At 32.5% G+C, this 16,892-nt stretch overlaps 7 protein-coding genes across 10 annotated transcripts; 4 read left to right on the top strand and 3 right to left on the bottom strand.

Annotated features, from left to right (window-relative positions):
* The first annotated feature begins 30 nt into the window (after positions 1-30).
* Positions 31-852, top strand: Pfdn6 (prefoldin 6). The gene is made up of 3 exons (XM_035080926.1): positions 31-218; positions 357-552; positions 629-852. The coding sequence occupies exons 1-3, from the start codon at positions 158-160 to the stop codon at positions 726-728; spliced, it is 357 nt and encodes a 118-aa protein (XP_034936817.1). The 5' UTR covers positions 31-157; the 3' UTR covers positions 729-852.
* Positions 853-1,091: 239 nt separating this feature from the next.
* LOC118065616 (pyridoxal phosphate homeostasis protein) lies at positions 1,092-2,578 on the top strand. Its single transcript, XM_035081027.1, has 4 exons — positions 1,092-1,413; positions 1,501-1,855; positions 1,934-2,175; positions 2,397-2,578. Exons 1-4 carry the CDS (start codon positions 1,333-1,335, stop codon positions 2,466-2,468), a joined length of 750 nt encoding a protein of 249 aa, XP_034936918.1. The 5' UTR covers positions 1,092-1,332; the 3' UTR covers positions 2,469-2,578.
* A 173-nt stretch (positions 2,579-2,751) lies between these two features.
* On the bottom strand, positions 2,752-5,046 carry Mlc2 (myosin light chain 2). Of its 3 annotated transcripts, none has more exons than XM_035081030.1 (5): positions 4,890-5,046; positions 4,055-4,282; positions 3,799-3,979; positions 3,123-3,195; positions 2,752-3,032 (listed from the first exon to the last, which is right to left on the bottom strand). In XM_035081030.1, the coding sequence occupies exons 1-5, from the start codon at positions 4,890-4,892 to the stop codon at positions 2,879-2,881; spliced, it is 639 nt and encodes a 212-aa protein (XP_034936921.1). In that variant the 5' UTR covers positions 4,893-5,046; the 3' UTR covers positions 2,752-2,878. The 3 variants fall into 3 exon arrangements, with proteins under 3 accessions (XP_034936921.1, XP_034936919.1, XP_034936920.1); XM_035081028.1 differs by having other exon boundaries at positions 3,123-3,198; XM_035081029.1 differs by lacking the exon at positions 4,890-5,046 and adding an exon at positions 4,370-4,529 and having other exon boundaries at positions 3,123-3,198.
* Positions 5,047-5,547: 501 nt separating this feature from the next.
* Positions 5,548-7,351, bottom strand: LOC118065537 (uncharacterized). The gene is made up of 6 exons (XM_035080889.1): positions 7,155-7,351; positions 6,966-7,079; positions 6,653-6,904; positions 6,234-6,437; positions 6,079-6,159; positions 5,548-5,746 (listed from the first exon to the last, which is right to left on the bottom strand). The coding sequence occupies exons 1-6, from the start codon at positions 7,283-7,285 to the stop codon at positions 5,548-5,550; spliced, it is 981 nt and encodes a 326-aa protein (XP_034936780.1). The 5' UTR covers positions 7,286-7,351.
* Positions 5,848-12,495, top strand: Rsod (Related to Sod). Its single transcript, XM_035081023.1, has 12 exons — positions 5,848-5,905; positions 7,581-7,670; positions 7,876-8,098; positions 8,403-9,071; positions 9,136-9,585; positions 9,818-10,057; positions 10,137-10,478; positions 10,585-11,143; positions 11,249-11,335; positions 11,413-11,547; positions 11,637-11,911; positions 11,972-12,495. Exons 2-12 carry the CDS (start codon positions 7,643-7,645, stop codon positions 12,345-12,347), a joined length of 3,384 nt encoding a protein of 1,127 aa, XP_034936914.1. The 5' UTR covers positions 5,848-5,905; positions 7,581-7,642; the 3' UTR covers positions 12,348-12,495.
* Positions 11,378-15,010, bottom strand: LOC118065614 (negative elongation factor A-like). Its single transcript, XM_035081024.1, has 5 exons — positions 14,915-15,010; positions 14,563-14,839; positions 13,492-14,329; positions 13,216-13,415; positions 11,378-13,126 (listed from the first exon to the last, which is right to left on the bottom strand). Exons 2-5 carry the CDS (start codon positions 14,770-14,772, stop codon positions 12,794-12,796), a joined length of 1,581 nt encoding a protein of 526 aa, XP_034936915.1. The 5' UTR covers positions 14,773-14,839; positions 14,915-15,010; the 3' UTR covers positions 11,378-12,793.
* RpL6 (ribosomal protein L6) lies at positions 14,936-16,693 on the top strand. 2 transcript variants are annotated; one of them, XM_035081025.1, is made up of 4 exons: positions 14,936-14,981; positions 15,398-15,577; positions 15,684-15,957; positions 16,302-16,693. In XM_035081025.1, the coding sequence occupies exons 2-4, from the start codon at positions 15,398-15,400 to the stop codon at positions 16,646-16,648; spliced, it is 801 nt and encodes a 266-aa protein (XP_034936916.1). In that variant the 5' UTR covers positions 14,936-14,981; the 3' UTR covers positions 16,649-16,693. The 2 variants fall into 2 exon arrangements, with proteins under 2 accessions (XP_034936916.1, XP_034936917.1); XM_035081026.1 differs by lacking the exon at positions 14,936-14,981 and adding an exon at positions 15,004-15,145.
* The last annotated feature ends 199 nt before the right edge of the window (positions 16,694-16,892 follow it).

Below are 16,892 nucleotides of genomic sequence, written 5' to 3' on the forward strand. Positions count from 1 at the left end.
AGTGTAGCCAATAGTACAAAGAAAAATTTATTTTAACTTTACTCACAACCATTTATAGTCTTTCAATAATAATAGATAAATAATAAATTAAAAAATTTCTGAAAGATTTTGTAACAAATAAATTATAAACAATATACAAAAGTAGATTTATTTAAAAATGGAAGAAGTTGAAAAGAAAATGCAAGCTGAATTCGAAGCTTTCAAACAAATTCAACAAGGTAACCTTACTTTCTCGAATTAAACTGAATTTATTGTAAAAAATGAAATTATATTTATTTAAATATTAACGAAAATCTAAAAATTCTATCATATAACTTTCATAATCTAGTTAATTCATAAAATTCTTACGTTTTCAGAGTATCACAAGGCATTGATTAACCGTCAACAATTAGATGGACAATTAAACGAAACAACCGCAGTAAAGGATGAATTATATTTATTAAAACCTGGAAATGAAGTTTACAAGTTAATCGGTCCAGTATTAATGAAACAAGATTTAGAAGAGGCTAAACAAAATGTCAACAAGCGTATCGAGTTTATCACCAATGAACTGTAATATTCAAATTATGTCTTTATTATTTATTTAGCTCATTTATCAGAAAAAATTTATGTATTTTTTTGCTTTCAGGAAAAGGGTTGATAATCTAATCAACGATTTAGATACTAAACAAGAAAAGCACCGAGAAAAATTAGATAAACTACAACAATCAGCTCGAATGGCAGCATAAAGATAGTTGATAAAGACTCGACACTTTTTGGAAAATGCTATTAATTTTTTTATTGTTCATTTCTTTTAATAACCCAGATAAGTAAAGTTAAGCTTTATTAAAAAAAAATCTAAAAATTATTAGCTTATTATTAATGATAATAAATAAAATATTACTTTTAGTATAAAAAATTAAACAATAATTGAACTTCATAACAGAGTATTTTCTTTATTTTTTTATTTATTAATAAGAATACTTCAATATTCATAGTTTCTTTATTTATATTTTTTAAACTATTTACAAAAAAAATTTATCATAAACTTCTTGGACGAAGTTTATGCTTTTATTGTCAGATGACGCCAAATTATTCTTCTTAAAGTGAGCTATCCTTACAGACGCTATTTACAATTGTTGATAATAACAATAATGTTTATATAGCATAACAATTTATCTGATATTCTCAATACATCATCATTTATTTCATTGTTATCATTTAAAGCTTACTGACTACTATAAATCAGTTCAGTCAATGTCAAGTATACAAGAAGTATTCATTGAAGCTTATTTGATATTTCTCAACAATTTTTACTAGCTATCATATCAAATTTTTCTGATAATTAATGTTATGAAAATAATGATGGATGTTGCTGTTAATTTAAAAGCTGTTAAAGAGAAAATATCTCAAGCTTGTGCTCGACGTTCGCCGGTAAGTAACAGTTGTTATTTTATTTAATGATATTCAAACATTTTTTTATTGACTATTTTTTGATTCTACCATTATCAAATGTTTTAGGAATTTAAAAATATTATCCCAAGACTTGTCGCTGTCAGTAAAACGAAGCCTGCAAGTTCTGTACTTTCTGCTTATGAAGCTGGGCAAAAACACTTTGGAGAAAATTATGTTAACGAACTGATAGAAAAAGCTTCTCATCCTGAATTAATTACCAAAGATATCCATTGGCATTTTATCGGTCATCTTCAAAGGAACAAAGTTAACAAGGTTTTAGCGGTTCCAAATCTTTATATGATTGAAACAATCGATACAGATAAATTGGCATCAGCTGTAGATACTGCTTGGCAGAAGTTTAGGAAAGAAGACAGCTCTAAGCTCAATATTATGGTACAAATAAATACCAGTAAAGAAGAAGGTATTTGTTGATTTAATCTTCAACAGCAATTGGTTTGAGATAATTTTAAGCTGCAAGTCATTGTATATTTTGTTACAGAAAAGAGTGGATGTGATATTGAACATGCTTCTGCTCTTATCAAGCATGTCATAGAAAATTGTAAAAACCTCAAATTTGTAGGAATTATGACTATAGGTGCTTATGGATATGATATTGCTAATGGTCCTAATCCAGATTTTTTATCGTTGGTAAAATGCAGAGAAGATATTTGTAAAGAATTGAACATTAATAAAGATGAGGTAGAGTTGTCAATGGGTATGTCTACTGACTATGAACATGCAGTAAGTAAAGAAACAAAAATAATATTCAGCATTTTATTTCCATTTTGTTTATTTTAATAAATTCATTAGATTGAAAATAATCCAGTAAACTGAAATTCATCAAGAAAAACAATTAATTCAGTGTCTACATTTTCTTTTAAACACTCAACAGAGTCAATATGTTAAGAATAAACTATAAAAAATAAAATAATCATTTTATTAAAATAAGTTTATCCTTTCAGATTGAACTCGGGAGTACAAATGTACGAGTAGGCAGTGCAATATTTGGCAAGCGACCACCGAAAGATAATTGATTAATTTAAATTTTATTATAATTAAACATTAACAGATTTCTATAAAAAATATAATTGATGTTAAGTAAGAGAAAGGCATATTTCATTAAAGTTATTCAATATCTCAGTTATACAAGTGAAGATTGATTAATAATTTCCCTAACAACGTCAAATATCTGAGAGTAAATTTTCAATTTGGAGTAATGCCAATATAGAAAAACAACATATTCTTATCTTGCAATAAACCATTACATAAGTCAATTGTTTAAATTTATCTTTTAGGATAGATTTAAAATTCCAACTATTTTATTTCGAAATAATTTTATTGTAATAGTAAGGATGGGGAAATGTAGAAGAGTCCATGAGCAGGCCTGCCATGAAACGAGGTTCAGCTTCAATGAATTGACAGTGATGAAATGATTAGGTTCAGCTTAATCGTCTTCATCGTCGCCGGCTCCAGTGAGCATGGCAATAAGGCTGGGAGTGTCAATCATGCCTTTGTCATCAATGTACATGTTATCGAAAGCATCGTTCACTTCTTTAGCTGTGAATTTATCGCCATAGGTCATCAAAGCGTGCCTCAACCTGTTCAAAATTGAAAAATCAATTAATATATATTTTTTTCAATAATTTATTCAACTGAATTAACTCATGGTATTGGTATTGTAAGTTCACCTGTCTCCATCGATTTTTCCATTTTTGTCGAAGGTGGCGAAAGCATCGATAACTACTTGGTCCTCATCCGATCCTGCTGTAACATCGCCAACGAGGCATAGTGAGTCTCAATGAACGGGTAAGGGCCACACAGGAAGGTATTGGAAGACACATAGAGCAATGCCAGGGGCGAGGGCGAAACACGTTCGCACACACGCAATTGGGAGGAGTAATTACGTTCGATTAATTCACAGTATTTCACCAATTGAACACTAGTAAGTCACGAGATTTTAACCATTCGATTCATCCAAATAGGAATTCAATGCAATTTGTTTATCAAGATCAAAATTTTGGGGGAAAAAACATGAAATTTTCTTCAAATGCAAAGGATGATAATTTAACACAGATTTTTGACATCCAATTAGGGGAGACAAGAGGATTTCGGATCTTTATAAATATTTTTGGAACATTCCAAAACACGAGGGATTCACGAAATCAAGGTAACATTGACATTCGACACAGATTTTAAATCTAATTATAGCCTAAATAATTTAGTCTTCTTCTTTTTAGACGATGTTTTTCTTCACTTTACCGATACCACGAAGGGTGCTGGCTCCTCAGATCTATAGCTTCCTTTACGCCTGCGTGACCCTTACCCGTCACGTAGAGTTATTCTCTAAGATTATCTCGTACGAACCTCCCGACATTCGGTTGGCGAAGAGGGTGAGAAGCTGCGTGAAGTTGATAGGTCCAGGACATTCAGCCAGCATATCATCCAACTCTTTATCTGTAGCAAGACGACCGACTGAATCAAAGGTCTGACGAAGATCTTCTTTACCGATGATACCATCTTTGTCGTGATCCATCATTTGGAAGGCCTGAAAATATCAAAAATAGTTTAATAGCCAGCATAAAAATAACTTTATAAATACATTATCAAATGCAAGTATTACCTCTTTAAATTCGGCAACTTGTTTTTGAGAGAACATAGAAAATACGCTGGAGCCAGCACGCTTAGCGCGTTTGGATCCACGGCTGCTCGCTCTAGCAGATCCAGTGGGGGTTGCTGAAGGACTCTTTGGTTTTTCCTTTGGAGGTTCAGGTTCTGGTGGAGGAGGAGCAGCTTCAGCTGCTGGTGCTTCCTCCTTCTTTTTAGTCTTCTTCTTCTTTTCTTTATCCGCCTAAAGTAATAAAAAAACAATTGATCCATATTCCATAGAATAATAAATATATTATCACTGTTTAAAATCAAAACAATGTTCACTGACCATCTTTACTGAAGATTAAAATCAAAAAAGTAAACGAATTAAAAATGAAGACTAGTGTCAACGAGCGATCGAGTCAATCTGATTCAAGTGCCAACGGAGAAGCGAGCGAACCGTTGGAGTCACACGAACCGACACGGATACACTAAGATGCTACGGAAAATTAGGAGGGCGTCTTTGAGCTAGGACCTAAGAATAGGTCTCTATAGTATCCCGTTTGCTGTAATCATCAAACCTACCGGGACGTATATAGACCGCCTCGCTACAGCCTCTCGAGTTACCGGTATTACGTAATTCAAAGTATTTATTTTTACAATAATTATCTTATTTAAATATCACGATCACTTAAGTATTTTAATAAGATTATGAATGTGTAATGTCTGAACAAGAAGAAGAAGAAGTTAATGAAGAAGAGCAAATCAAATATTCACTTTAACACATTCACCATCACTCTTGGCACATTGAATCCTATCGCTCATGTCACTTTTATTATTCAGCTTAGTGCTGATTGCTATTTACTTACCATGATTATTTAGTTGATATCTAAAGTGGATGTTACGAGATGGTTACAAACGAACCAACTGTCCAAGTCATAGAGCTGAACTTATCTAAGTAACTTTCGGGTGTGCTACCCCCACTATGTGGTGCAAGTCAACCAGGGGATGCTCCGCCTGGTTCACTACAACCCGAACGCACCCATCTGACCATATTTAGTGCGAGTCGACTCAAAATAGCGTCTTTACGACGTTTCGTTTCAACTAAAACGGTATGCTGGGACATTGGAGCAATGACGATGAGGGCCGGACTCTGACGATTACCCATGCTCTTTCTTATTTTATTTGACTTCTCGGATATATAAGTCAAGGGTGCCCTTGCAAGGGAACATGTCAACTGATGAGCAGCATTTCTTCCTCTCTCATATCAAGAATATCGTCTGTCTACTTAACTACACTTAAACCATAAATAACTACTGTCTACTAATGATTATATTTTAAAGGTCTTGTAACACTAGTCTACTTTATAATAATCCCCCAAACAAACACGTGGTGGATAAAAATAGAAAATTCTTTCGTTTGTACAAGGAAATACATATAGAAATGAGGTTGAATGTGAATTAAAACTGGAAAATTTTCTTGATGATTTATTTTCATTTAAAAAGAGTATCATGAATGAATGGCTATTTAGCAAGTCATTTTTTTAAAACTCCTAAACACAATCCTTGAACACTTGACGCAGTTGCTGAAGCTATCTGTAGTGTGGCTAGTAGATCGAACAGGTCGTTTCTTTTCTAGCTTCCGCTTGGCTGCCATTTGCAATCCTTGCAATTCCCTTGGCTTTTGGCCCAGTGGCATCGATGCGCTTCTTCCCACTGGCTTCTTTCTACAATAATGACAAACATGATTATTTAACCTACACTCTCTTCCAGTTCCTCTTTAAGCACCAGTCTATTTTGATCCACCTAAGTTTCTTTGATAACAATTGAGTACAAAACTCTATTGCATTTTACATTAAATCAGCATAGTACTATTTTCTAGTAGTGTAGGTGTTTATTTATGACAACTTGTTCAACATCAACGTTAACTAGAACTATAAACTATGATTCATTAAACCACAAACTACTGAAACGACTTTAGACCATTACTCGATGACATTTAATTGATTTAGCAATTAATCTTATTTTAAACTATTATCATAAGGTTTGTTTATTTTACCCAAGTGTTGGACTTGATGGAATTTTGGCATCTGATTTAGAGTTTAAATGATAGCAAGAAGGCGGACCATCTCTGCATGACCTAAAAAGAACGTGGAATAATAAAAAACGAGTGTTTATTTTTGTATTACAATATTCCTTTATTTTTGTTTTTACTTATAGTCAGAGTTTTTAGAGTCTGATGTGCACCCTAATGATGGTATATGATTGGAAATCACTGGACTACCAGTACGAAATTCAGATATCGATGAACATTCAGATCGAGTTGGTTTAAGTGACAGCTTTTGAATCAGCGGTGGCATAAACACTTGATAATTCTCGTCAGTCCACCAGGCCTGTCCAACGTAGTCCGATTGTTGCCTTTGAATCATTTAATATTTATTTCTATCCTTCAGATATTTTAATCGAGGAAGAACAAGAGACATTAGTTAAAAATTAATCAACACTTTATTCTTGTTCTTCGTAAAAGACTCGTATATCGGCATTGAAAAAGCCAATCAATATTGAAAGTAAATTTTAACATTAAGAATGTTACGCAGGTAAGTATTATGTAGAAGAAAAATATTGCTAAGTACAGATATCTGCCATCCTGGTGAGGAATCACAGGAAGAGCATGAGGCCTAGGCTGATGCTGATGACGATGATGGCGTCGATGACGTAAAGTATATTCGTGAGGTTTTTCTAGACCCTCTCGATGGATTTTAGGTTCTTCTGATACTTTTTTTATCGTTTCTTCAACTATTAAAGGCTTTTCTTGAGATACTCGAAGCTCATACGCCATGTTGGCTAAAAGATCTGGTTTTACATTTTTTGTAGCTAGCTTTCTTCTAATTAATAAAAAAAAAGTGTTTTATTTATTTAAATATCATCTTAAAATTGATACCTTACTTGCACTTTCTACAGCAACATTTATGACGACGATTCTTAATGACTTTCTTAATCTCATGTCTTCGGAAATGCCTTTTTTCTAGTCTTTTAATACAACCTTGTCGACTGACATGCCTATGAAATTAGTTCTTTAAAAATATTGTTCTTAATTTAACTTAAGCATCAACTTTTAACTGGTTAAATCATTACGCTACTCTTCTCATCCATCCATTAAAACTAGTCATCAACTCAAATGTCTTTTGGGGAATTTGAGACACGCCATCAAGAGTTACCATAGATCTCAAGGTATCAACGAACGAATCAATTTGTCTGAGAGTCATAATTAGATATTTAAGGTGATAGAAACAGCAATTTTATAAAATAAGTGAGGTTATTTACCTCCTATAAAAAATATCAACTAATAAAAAATAAATATGAGAAAAAATTTGACTATCGATATGCTGACGTGATATAAAATTATTTCAATATATCTATAAAAGAATCCTGTCCGGTGAATAACGGGATTTTCTACTCCCAATGTCCCAACTTCCCCCACTATCAGAGACAGACTTAGAAGGCCCAAGAGAGAAAGTAAAGAAACCATCATTGATGAATGTATTATATTCATACTCTTAGAAGGTGTCTAATCTGTTATTTACCTGTGGCTTTTAATCATGACTTAGTGTAAACATACGGATATGTGGTGGTTTTTGATTTATATGTTTGGTAAATATTTAAAGATCTTTAAATTAAAATTTAAAAATAACAAAAAAATGTTGAACTATTTTTAGAAAGTATATTTTTATTTTTGAATAATATAAGTGTAACTGGGAGAATGGTGTTAAATTAAGCGAAGGAATGCCTGCTTAAGATGTAAATAAAATCAAGAAAGTAGTAGTAAAAATTAACAATAATTGTTTCAATTATTTAGTGAGCACTGGAAATGCCTTAAGACTTGCTGCTTACATTTCTTATGGAGGACTTCATGGAGAGATCCGTTTTGAACAAGGTCCTGGAAATTCAATTATCCTCAGGACTTCTTTACATACTACTTTACAATTTCCTGATCAGCAATGGCTTTGGTCTGTCACTCAATTCCCAGTAGATTACAGAAAAATTGAAGATCGATGTGTTAACCAACATCTAGGCAAACAGTAAGACATTAATTTATTTTAAAAATTTATAAAACTCGAAAGAATTTAATTATTAATATTTTATATTTAGAACAATATCATGATAACTATAAATAGAGTGAAATTTAATAACCTTGATTATTGTTGATGCAATTTTCTAGACACTGATTTTACATTTGAGTAATTTTTGTAGGGAAAATTGTTATGAAAAAATATTTACAAAATTTCTTTGGGTATTTTAAGTTTATTAATGATTTAAAAAGTTACATCTCCAAAACTAGGGTAATTCCATTCTTTAAATTAATGAATAAATATTTTTTATCAGGCTGATTGACTTCACAGACCTTCTAGGTCCTCTAAGTTTACCTGGCAATGAATCAATAGTTGTCGAGGTCCCAAATGTCAGCTTGATTGGTGAAAATGGACTCTGGAACAAAGGATTGTTACTCAAAGACACCTATTCATCTAGAACAGTTTGCGCTTCAATAACAGTCCTTGAAAAAAATGCTGAAAAAAATGCCGAAGCTCGTTTTCATGGGTCTATAGCAGGGTCAGTTTGGTTTAGATGGCTAGGGGGGAATGCTGGAGATACCACAACAGACACTTTGATCTATACTGATCTGTATCACACGTCTAATGAAAAACTTCGTGGTGTTGATTTTACTGATCATAATTGGAAGATATATGTAACTGATGTCTTTGATACTGTTAAGGATAGAAGCAATTGTAATATTCTTCAAACAGTTTTCGATCCAGATGATGCTGGTACTGGGAAATCCATAGGAGACATTGATTCTCGATTAGGAAAAGTAAAAGTATCTACAGACACAAAAAACAAATTTAAAGCTGTTTACAGAGATCCAGTGATATCTCTTTTACCAGCAGATCTTCTGGGATCTTACAGATCTTTGTATTTGGTTATTTTTCATCCAACTCATACAGACTCTGTCCTTGCTTGTGCAAAAATCAAACACCAAAAAGTAGCTCTTGCAAAGTAAGTAAAAGATTTTTAAAAAATTTCTTATCAAGCTTTTGTGATAACTTATTTTTCTTTAAAGGAGTCTATTTAACTCACGAGGAATAAAAGGAGAAGTAACATTCTCTCAAGAAACACCATTCCATGTCACTTGGGTCAACGTCTCACTTAGCCCTGTAAATGATCTAGAAACCAGACTTCGATATGAAACAAAAGTTGCAGCATATAAAATTCATGAATTGCCTCGAGAACCACAGAATTTTAATTTAGAATCAGGAGCAGAGTGTCAGACTACTAAAAACTTGTACAATCCTGCTAACATTGATGAAAAAACTACACCTCCATCTGGATTAGGTACTCAAGATCAGTATGCAATAGGTGATTTGTCCGGAAAGCTTCAAGGTCGTAAAGAGGGATCTCATCATAATGATATTCTTCCGGGTAGTGCTAAGCTAAGTGGAATTTATTGGGATACATTTTTGCCACTATCTGGAGTTTATTCTATATTACATAGATCTTTGGTACTACACAAGTAAGTTAATTCAAGTATTCATGATACTAAAATTGTGATTGAGTAATTTTGGCAAAAAGACGAGGAATAGGAAACAACTTTATCAAAATATTTTGTTTATAACATTAGAAACCAAAAAATAATATTTCAAAATAGCTTGAGAGTAGTTTGTTTTTCGTCGCCTTGTAAAATAAACAAAAATAACTAAAAAATGTTTTTTCATCATTTCTTATTATATTTCAAATTGTTCTAGGTATAATGAGACTGACAATAAAGGCATAATTCCGTGGGTATGCGGAACGATAGCTCATCAAATATCACAAACTGCTGGACGAATGCCAATGTTGACAGCCCAAGCAGTTTTTAGGTATCCAATCGTTGGCAAAATTATTTTTCGTCAGCCTCAAAATGAACCCGACATGGATACAACGATTATTATTGAGAACTTAATTCATTCGGATGGAAGTGCTCTCAATAATTCTGCTGATCATCGGTAACATCAATACTCCATTCCTCATTGTATTTTCTATTCCTGAATATTTCTTTAATTAAAATTTTTGCTCGGATTTCAGATGGATGATACATGATCAGCCACCTGGTAAGGATTACTATAATTGGACAGGAAGATGTTTAAGTGCTGGAAGTCCATACAACCCTCACAAGATCGAATGGAATCCTGCCCATCCTACGCCGTGTTCGAGTAACGAAATCAGTCTCTGTCGTCTTGGTGATCTAATGAGACATGGAACACTCAATATTGCTGGACAAAAACTAAATGGATCCAGATTAACGCGAAAGCTCTTTACAGATCCATTTTTACCTTTGTCTGGCCCTTTTAGCATCTTGGGAAAAAGTTTAGTTATTTATGATGATCATGGACCAGTAGCTCGAGGAGAAAGATTGGCTTGTACAATGTAATTTTTCATTCAATATCATTGAATTATATACAAATTGATTAATTTGTGAATTTCAATTTTATTATGTCATTTTATTTATTTTCGGATTATTTACTCTATCTAGAATTGGCAGAGTCTACCGTAGAAAAGCCGTTGCCAAAGACTGGTTTGGAAATAGTGAAGAAACAGGTGTTAGAGGCAAATTAGAGTTCATTCAACAGAATGAGTATGATGTAACTGATATTGAAGTAATGATGGAGGGATTAAATGGTCAAGCTAGTACCTATCACATTCATATGACGCCAATTGAAATGGATTTGGAGTTTCCGTGTGAAGCAACGTCTCTGTATGATATATTCAATCCAACAAATGTTACAAAGACTACTTTACCTCCATCAGGAGAAGGCACAGTTGATCAATATGAAGTAGGTAATTTAAGTGGAAAGTTTGGTACTTTAGATAACCGGAAAAGATACTTAGCTACGTTTAATGACACTTCACTTCCGTTATTTGGGTATCAAAGCATTATTGGAAGGAGTGTTGTAATTCAGAAAAAACATAGAAATATCAGATGGGCTTGTTCAACGATAGAAAGAGGATATGCACCATCAGAAGCTAGAGAATTAAGAGCTATTGCTTCTTTTCATCATCCTCAAGGTTTTGCTTATGGGTATATAAGAATGGTAAATTTTTTTTAATTACTAAAAATGAAAAAGAAAATCGTTATTTTGTAAGTATTAAGTTACGTACATTATAGAAATTATTTATGATTTTGTTCTAACTTCTAGACACAATTAATATACAAAGATGGTAGCCCAAGTGACACAATAATTGAAGTAAAGCTACGACATCCAGGTGATCATGATCGAAATATAGTAAGTAAGATTAACTAATGAAAACAAAATATAATATTACTGATTTTATTTTATAATTAATAATAACCTACATTTAGACTAGGAATCATAACTGGGCGATTTTCGTTAATCCTGTAGGAGTAGATGCAATAGTAAAAACTCAAGATACTCGTTGTGTTGCGGGAGGATATATTTGGAATCCTTATTTTACGCAATTAGCAGATCCATTAAATGTAAATATTTTTTTTATATTAATAACACTTAAATAGTAAATCAATAATTTTACTAATAAATCTAAATATAAAAATTTTATCCATTGTAGGAAGATCTTTATAAACAAGAATGTGGTCCTGATCAACCTCTTCGTTGCCATGTCGGTGATCTCTCTGCACGACTTGGTCCTATAGATATTGGCTTAGAGCGTCGAGTTTTTGCAGATGCAAACTTTCCATTAGAAGGTGCAGTATCAGCTATAGGCAAATCTATTGTCATTATGGATCACGATTTTAGCTCGCGAAAATTTGCCTGTGCCACTATTGAACCTGACTATGACATTGTAAAATATGCTAACATTCAGAAGCCTCCAAAATTTGTTACGTAAGTTGAACAACTTAATTAATTATTAAACAATATTACAATATTTAATTTCTTTTTTAGAGCTCAGTTTTTAGAAGATGTAAGACACGTTATGGGTATTCCAGAATGGATGATATCCATAGACAGTAGAAAGACAAAAATTCTTCATGATGGAACTTGTATACAATTTTTCTTGCATTTTCGGGGACCATATGCTAATAAAATTGAGCAAGACTTTAACAAGTTAATTACAGCAGGAAAATTAGATGAACCAAGCATTTCAATTCCTGGTTATGTTGCACCGAAACGTAAAAGAACTTTAGGGCATAGGCAATGTGGAACGCGATATCTAAATGATAAAAATTTCAATACGAAATTTTCACGAAGTGAAGCAAATCTTTATCTGCCATCTTTTGTTACATTAAGTATTTGTATTATTATTCATCACGTAATTTAGTCAATATAAGTATATTTTTTGATCGCGTAACAATATTATAAGTCTTACTCTTAATTTTTTTTTAAATTTAAATTCTGTTAATTATGTAAATATATAATATATATAATATGTGTCGTAATAGAATCAATACAATAATCACTGTGATATATTCAAGAGCGATTATCACCTTTCAAGATATAAATTATCTCTAAATTCAATTATTAATCCAGTCTCAGTTATTTACCTACCTTTGTTACTGATGGGTTCGTGTTTGAGACAGATTTTTATAAATTATCAACAACACGATTCCATAGGCACTTAGGCCACAATATAATTCTAATGTTATTTAATATGTATATATATATATATAAAAAAAAAATTCGACGTTTTTATAGTGACATGTGCGTAGCTCCACTATCAGAGGAAACCGAAAATAACGGATACATAAAGCGCTTGGCATCTTCCAATTAATTTGAAGCAGTAGCTGTTGCAGTAGGAGCTGGTGCACTTGCATTTACACTGTCTTCTGTAACAACTCGTCGATTTTTTTTTATCCTCTTCCACTCCCCATTCGTGTAATTCATTTGAAAATGTGTTTCAACAAGCATTGACACTGTTGTTCCATCTGGTTGCACTACATCTTCAATATTTTCTGACAACATCACAGTTACGATATTACCTAATTTCGGACAAGGATTCTGCCTTGCACCAGCCATAAATCCTAAAATAAGTGCTTTTTCTGGCCTAGTCACTTTGTTAGCAGTTCTAAACATTTCTTGAGCCTCCAACATTTGTTCTCTCTGAAAATAAACCCAAGGTAAACATTGTGTCAGACAATTTTAATACAAGTTATTTGAAATGAATCATAATTATTTTTATTGATTCTTACCGTAAGAGATAAGCCCTTTCTGGTATTGGCTGCAGCGTTGGCAGGCTGTGCTGTTGTTTGAATTCTGATTTGCGTTACTGTTTGCGCTGGTCTCACTGTTTGCACTCCAACAGGTGTAGTAGTTTCTGTAGGTACAATTGTTGGAGATGTAGGTACGGGAACACTCGTAGCTGATGTCGTAGGAGTTGTAGGTGTAGTTGCTATGAAAATATTATTGTTTTATTAATTAAATATTCTAAAAATAATTTCTCATCTATTGATTGAACATTAACTTACGAGTCGGAGGTGTAGCTGGTAATGGAATACCGGGTGTTGTTGGTGGCACATAAGATTGGGTTGTTGGTGTTGATGCAGTTGGAGTAGCTGGCGGGTTGATAGGAGCAAGACCTTGAGCATATTCCGGTGTCGCAGGAGTTTCCGTAGGTGCTGGGGTTGGTGTGGTAGCAGTAGCATTTTGTGATTCTGCAACTTTCTTCTGTTGTTCTTCCAATTCTAGCATTCGCTTTCGTTTTTTTGCTTGAGCATAACCTAGAGGTTGTTCATCAATCTCTAAAAGTTTGATACCACCGTCCTTGCGAATTCTATTACTAATTGGTGTTCTGGTGTATATCGAGGATGGTGTAAGTGCTGGCGATCTAAAGCCTCCCGTTGGTACTCTGCTAGGAATACCTTTGAGAGGTGTTGTATCTGTCATTTTTCTTGGCATCCCTCTACTTCTTACAGGAACAGTTAATGCTGTACTCTTTTTTAGGTTGTTTGCTGCATCGGCGCTTTTTTGGAGTAATTCTGCTCTTAAAACAGCACTTTTAGGTTTTCGTTTCAGTGTAAAGTGCTTAGTAGGTGTAGGTTGTTGACCGACCACTGAAATGAGAGCTGTTTTATTTAGATAATGACACTCCAGTGGTAGCATCGCTGGGTCATTTTGTTTCTTCAATAGCTTTCTTAGGTCATTGACAAGCTCACTAAAAATAGGACGATGTTCATCCAAATCTGTAATGTCTGTATTAAGAGATCCAGTTGCTGGAAATGTTTTCATCGCTTCGGATAACATCGAAACCCATAATTCGCTATCCAACGATGCCACTTCAATAATTTCCTCCAATTCGCTACGCCACTGAAATCATAATAAGTATTATATCAAAGAAAGCCCGCCAGCAAAACAGATGGCGCTAAAAATGATCAGTATTTTTGAAGTAATTTTATTATGAGCATACATAAATACTCGTTTTTTATCTATCACTGGTTTAATAAATAACACTAATAAAAATAATATATTTATTTTGAAATTATTTTAACTATCATTAGTAAATAATTTACAGCTCTAATTAAATAACGTTAATCTCTTACCTCTTCAACATTGCGCCTGGGTATGTGAAAAAATGAAAGCAATAATTTGAGCTTAACTTGTGTTTGTAAGTCCGGAAAACAATCCTTAATGTTTCGTAGAACTTCGGCGTTTAATTGTGAACAAATAGAACTTCCAGTCCAACTATCGTTTGACGTTCCTAATTTGTTATGAAGCCACAACGACGTATCACTGTCCCTCACATTCGCCATATTGGAATCGTATCAGTGTTGCCGCCGCACGAAATTAAAAAATGCGTGGCTCCAAAAAATGACGCGCCTGAAATTATTGATATAAGAAAACCCTTCTTTACCATCCGTTGAAAATTCATTCACTAACTAGGGATTTTTTTACTTGTTAGAAGAGTAATCTATAGGGAAATTCAGTATCTAGTGATCTCTTTTAAGTCGTTTGATCCGTGGTAAGTGAATCTCGTGATGAATACTCGTATAAAATCCAATAAATCCTACAAAATAAAACAATATCAAGCTTAAATAATTATCCATATCGAAATACTGATTGTTTCTTCTTATCTTTCTAACAATATTTTTGTCATCCGTTGATTGTTTATTTATATAAAAATAGGTATAACCCCAACACTGTTGATTCAACACAATGACACATTGGACATTTACTTTTTTTTGTGTTTAATAAAAATACAAAAAATTATAATTTTTTTAAATGTTCATTATTATTAATGTTAATGTGCTATTTTAGTGAAACGTGTTAACTTACTTATTTAAAACATAAATTTATAACATAACCTCTCAAATTGTTGCTCTCATCTGTGTTGAGGTGTAACGACTAGAGTTAACCATAATAATTTTATTGTTTTAGATGGTGGACACGAAAGTAAAAGCTCCGCAAAAAGCGGAAGCTGCAAGTACTCCAGCTACACCGAAAAAAGGTACTCCAAGAAATTATGACTTGGGCAATGGAGTTTACAGATTCAGCAGAACTCGTATGTTCCATAAGAAAGCCATTTACAAGTTTCTCGATAAAAAAACACCAAAAACCGTAAGTTGTTATTATAAGATATTGAACCTTGATAATGTTTAACTATAAAAAACATTTTTAATTGCAAAATGAACAAATAAAACATTGTTGAAATAAAATGTTACAGATTAAACCTAAAAAACCGATAACAATTGAAAAAAAAATTAACGGTGACAAAAATGGTGGTACTAGAATTGTACGTTTGAAGAAAAGGCGTGCAAATTATCCTACTATTGATCCAGTGACAGTTCATCATTCGAAAAAATGTTTCCGTGATCATACACGATACATCCGACCATCATTGGTTCCTGGAACCATTTGTATTTTATTAGCAGGCCGTCATAAGGGAAAACGTGTTGTTCTCCTCAAAATACTTAAGAGTGGTCTTCTTCTAGTAACTGGTAGATATTATTAACAAAATTATCAAAGTCAGCAATTTAAAAAGAATTTCAAGCATTATTTTTTTCTGTAGATATTGAATTTCTTTTTAAATAATTCGAGTGTCATTCAATAATTGAATTACTAATCAAATAAAATTTGTATTATTCAAAGATATATTTATTATCCATAGCAAAATCTTCAAAATTTTTTCTAAATTACTGACTTTGATAGTTCTTTAAATGATCAGTATGCTAATTTATTGACAAATAGCCAATTGACTATTTAATGAAATATTCAATAGGTTCATGTAATGTTGAATATAACATTAAAAACTTATTTATAATGATAAAAAAATTTCTATTAGGTCCATTCCTGATCAACGCTTGCCCAATGCGACGAGTGAGTCAAAATTATGTTATTGCTACATCAACTAAACTCGATCTTAAAGATGTAAAACTACCCGAACATATTGATGACGAATACTTCAAGAGGAAACGTGATAAACGTGCAAAGAAAGAAGAAGGTGATATTTTCAGCAAAAAGAAGGAAGATTATAAACCAAGTGATCAAAAAAAATCTGATCAAAAAGTTGTCGACAAACTTGTAATTGATGTTATCAAGAAGCATCCAGATAAGAAGATGCTCTTCCGTTATTTGACTGCAATGTTTGGATTACGTAGCAGTCAATATCCTCATAGAATGAAGTTCTAATCTGTCGTTTGAACGATTTAATAAAAATAATGTATAAAACCGAAATAAATCATTTTTTATTTTATTTTCCTCTCGTATTTAATTATAAAATTTTTTACAATATCTGTTAAAAGCAATACAATTTTAAAATTCAAACAGTTAATCTTTTTTTCCAGTGAAATCTTTATATTTTAGAAATCAAATATGTAAAAAACAGTTAGGGTACTAAAATCGATATGTTATTAAATCAACATAAAATTGATTA

The sequence above is a fragment of the Chelonus insularis genome, unplaced genomic scaffold, assembly GCF_013357705.1.
Source record: "Chelonus insularis isolate UGA/USDA-ARS -01 unplaced genomic scaffold, ASM1335770v1 contig_317_pilon, whole genome shotgun sequence".
NCBI lineage: Eukaryota > Metazoa > Arthropoda > Insecta > Hymenoptera > Braconidae > Chelonus > Chelonus insularis.

Coding starts and splice junctions, on each gene's coding strand:
- Pfdn6 (XM_035080926.1), top strand. CDS start 158: ATGGAAGAAGTTGAAAAGAAAATGCAAGCTGAATTCGAAGCTTTCAAA. Junction 219..356: donor TTTCAAACAAATTCAACAAG/GTAACCTTACTT, acceptor TTACGTTTTCAG/AGTATCACAAGGCATTGATT. Junction 553..628: donor GAGTTTATCACCAATGAACT/GTAATATTCAAA, acceptor TTTTGCTTTCAG/GAAAAGGGTTGATAATCTAA.
- LOC118065616 (XM_035081027.1), top strand. CDS start 1,333: ATGAAAATAATGATGGATGTTGCTGTTAATTTAAAAGCTGTTAAAGAG. Junction 1,856..1,933: donor AAATACCAGTAAAGAAGAAG/GTATTTGTTGAT, acceptor ATTTTGTTACAG/AAAAGAGTGGATGTGATATT. Junction 2,176..2,396: donor CTACTGACTATGAACATGCA/GTAAGTAAAGAA, acceptor TTATCCTTTCAG/ATTGAACTCGGGAGTACAAA.
- Mlc2 (XM_035081028.1), bottom strand. Junction 3,980..4,054: donor AAGTTGCCGAATTTAAAGAG/GTAATACTTGCA, acceptor TGATATTTTCAG/GCCTTCCAAATGATGGATCA. Junction 3,199..3,798: donor CGCCAACCGAATGTCGGGAG/GTTCGTACGAGA, acceptor GCGATGTTACAG/CAGGATCGGATGAGGACCAA.
- LOC118065537 (XM_035080889.1), bottom strand. CDS start 7,285: ATGACTCTCAGACAAATTGATTCGTTCGTTGATACCTTGAGATCTATG. Junction 7,080..7,154: donor GGATGGATGAGAAGAGTAGC/GTAATGATTTAA, acceptor CTAATTTCATAG/GCATGTCAGTCGACAAGGTT. Junction 6,160..6,233: donor TCTAAAAACTCTGACTATAA/GTAAAAACAAAA, acceptor CGTTCTTTTTAG/GTCATGCAGAGATGGTCCGC.
- Rsod (XM_035081023.1), top strand. CDS start 7,643: ATGTGGTGGTTTTTGATTTATATGTTTG. Junction 9,072..9,135: donor CAAAAAGTAGCTCTTGCAAA/GTAAGTAAAAGA, acceptor TTTTCTTTAAAG/GAGTCTATTTAACTCACGAG. Junction 11,144..11,248: donor CTTATGGGTATATAAGAATG/GTAAATTTTTTT, acceptor TCTAACTTCTAG/ACACAATTAATATACAAAGA.
- LOC118065614 (XM_035081024.1), bottom strand. CDS start 14,772: ATGGCGAATGTGAGGGACAGTGATACGTCGTTGTGGCTTCATAACAAA. Junction 13,416..13,491: donor ACCAGCTACACCTCCGACTC/GTAAGTTAATGT, acceptor ATATTTTCATAG/CAACTACACCTACAACTCCT. Junction 13,127..13,215: donor GAAAGGGCTTATCTCTTACG/GTAAGAATCAAT, acceptor GTTTATTTTCAG/AGAGAACAAATGTTGGAGGC.
- RpL6 (XM_035081025.1), top strand. CDS start 15,398: ATGGTGGACACGAAAGTAAAAGCTCCGCAAAAAGCGGAAGCTGCAAGT. Junction 15,578..15,683: donor ATAAAAAAACACCAAAAACC/GTAAGTTGTTAT, acceptor AAAATGTTACAG/ATTAAACCTAAAAAACCGAT. Junction 15,958..16,301: donor TGGTCTTCTTCTAGTAACTG/GTAGATATTATT, acceptor AATTTCTATTAG/GTCCATTCCTGATCAACGCT.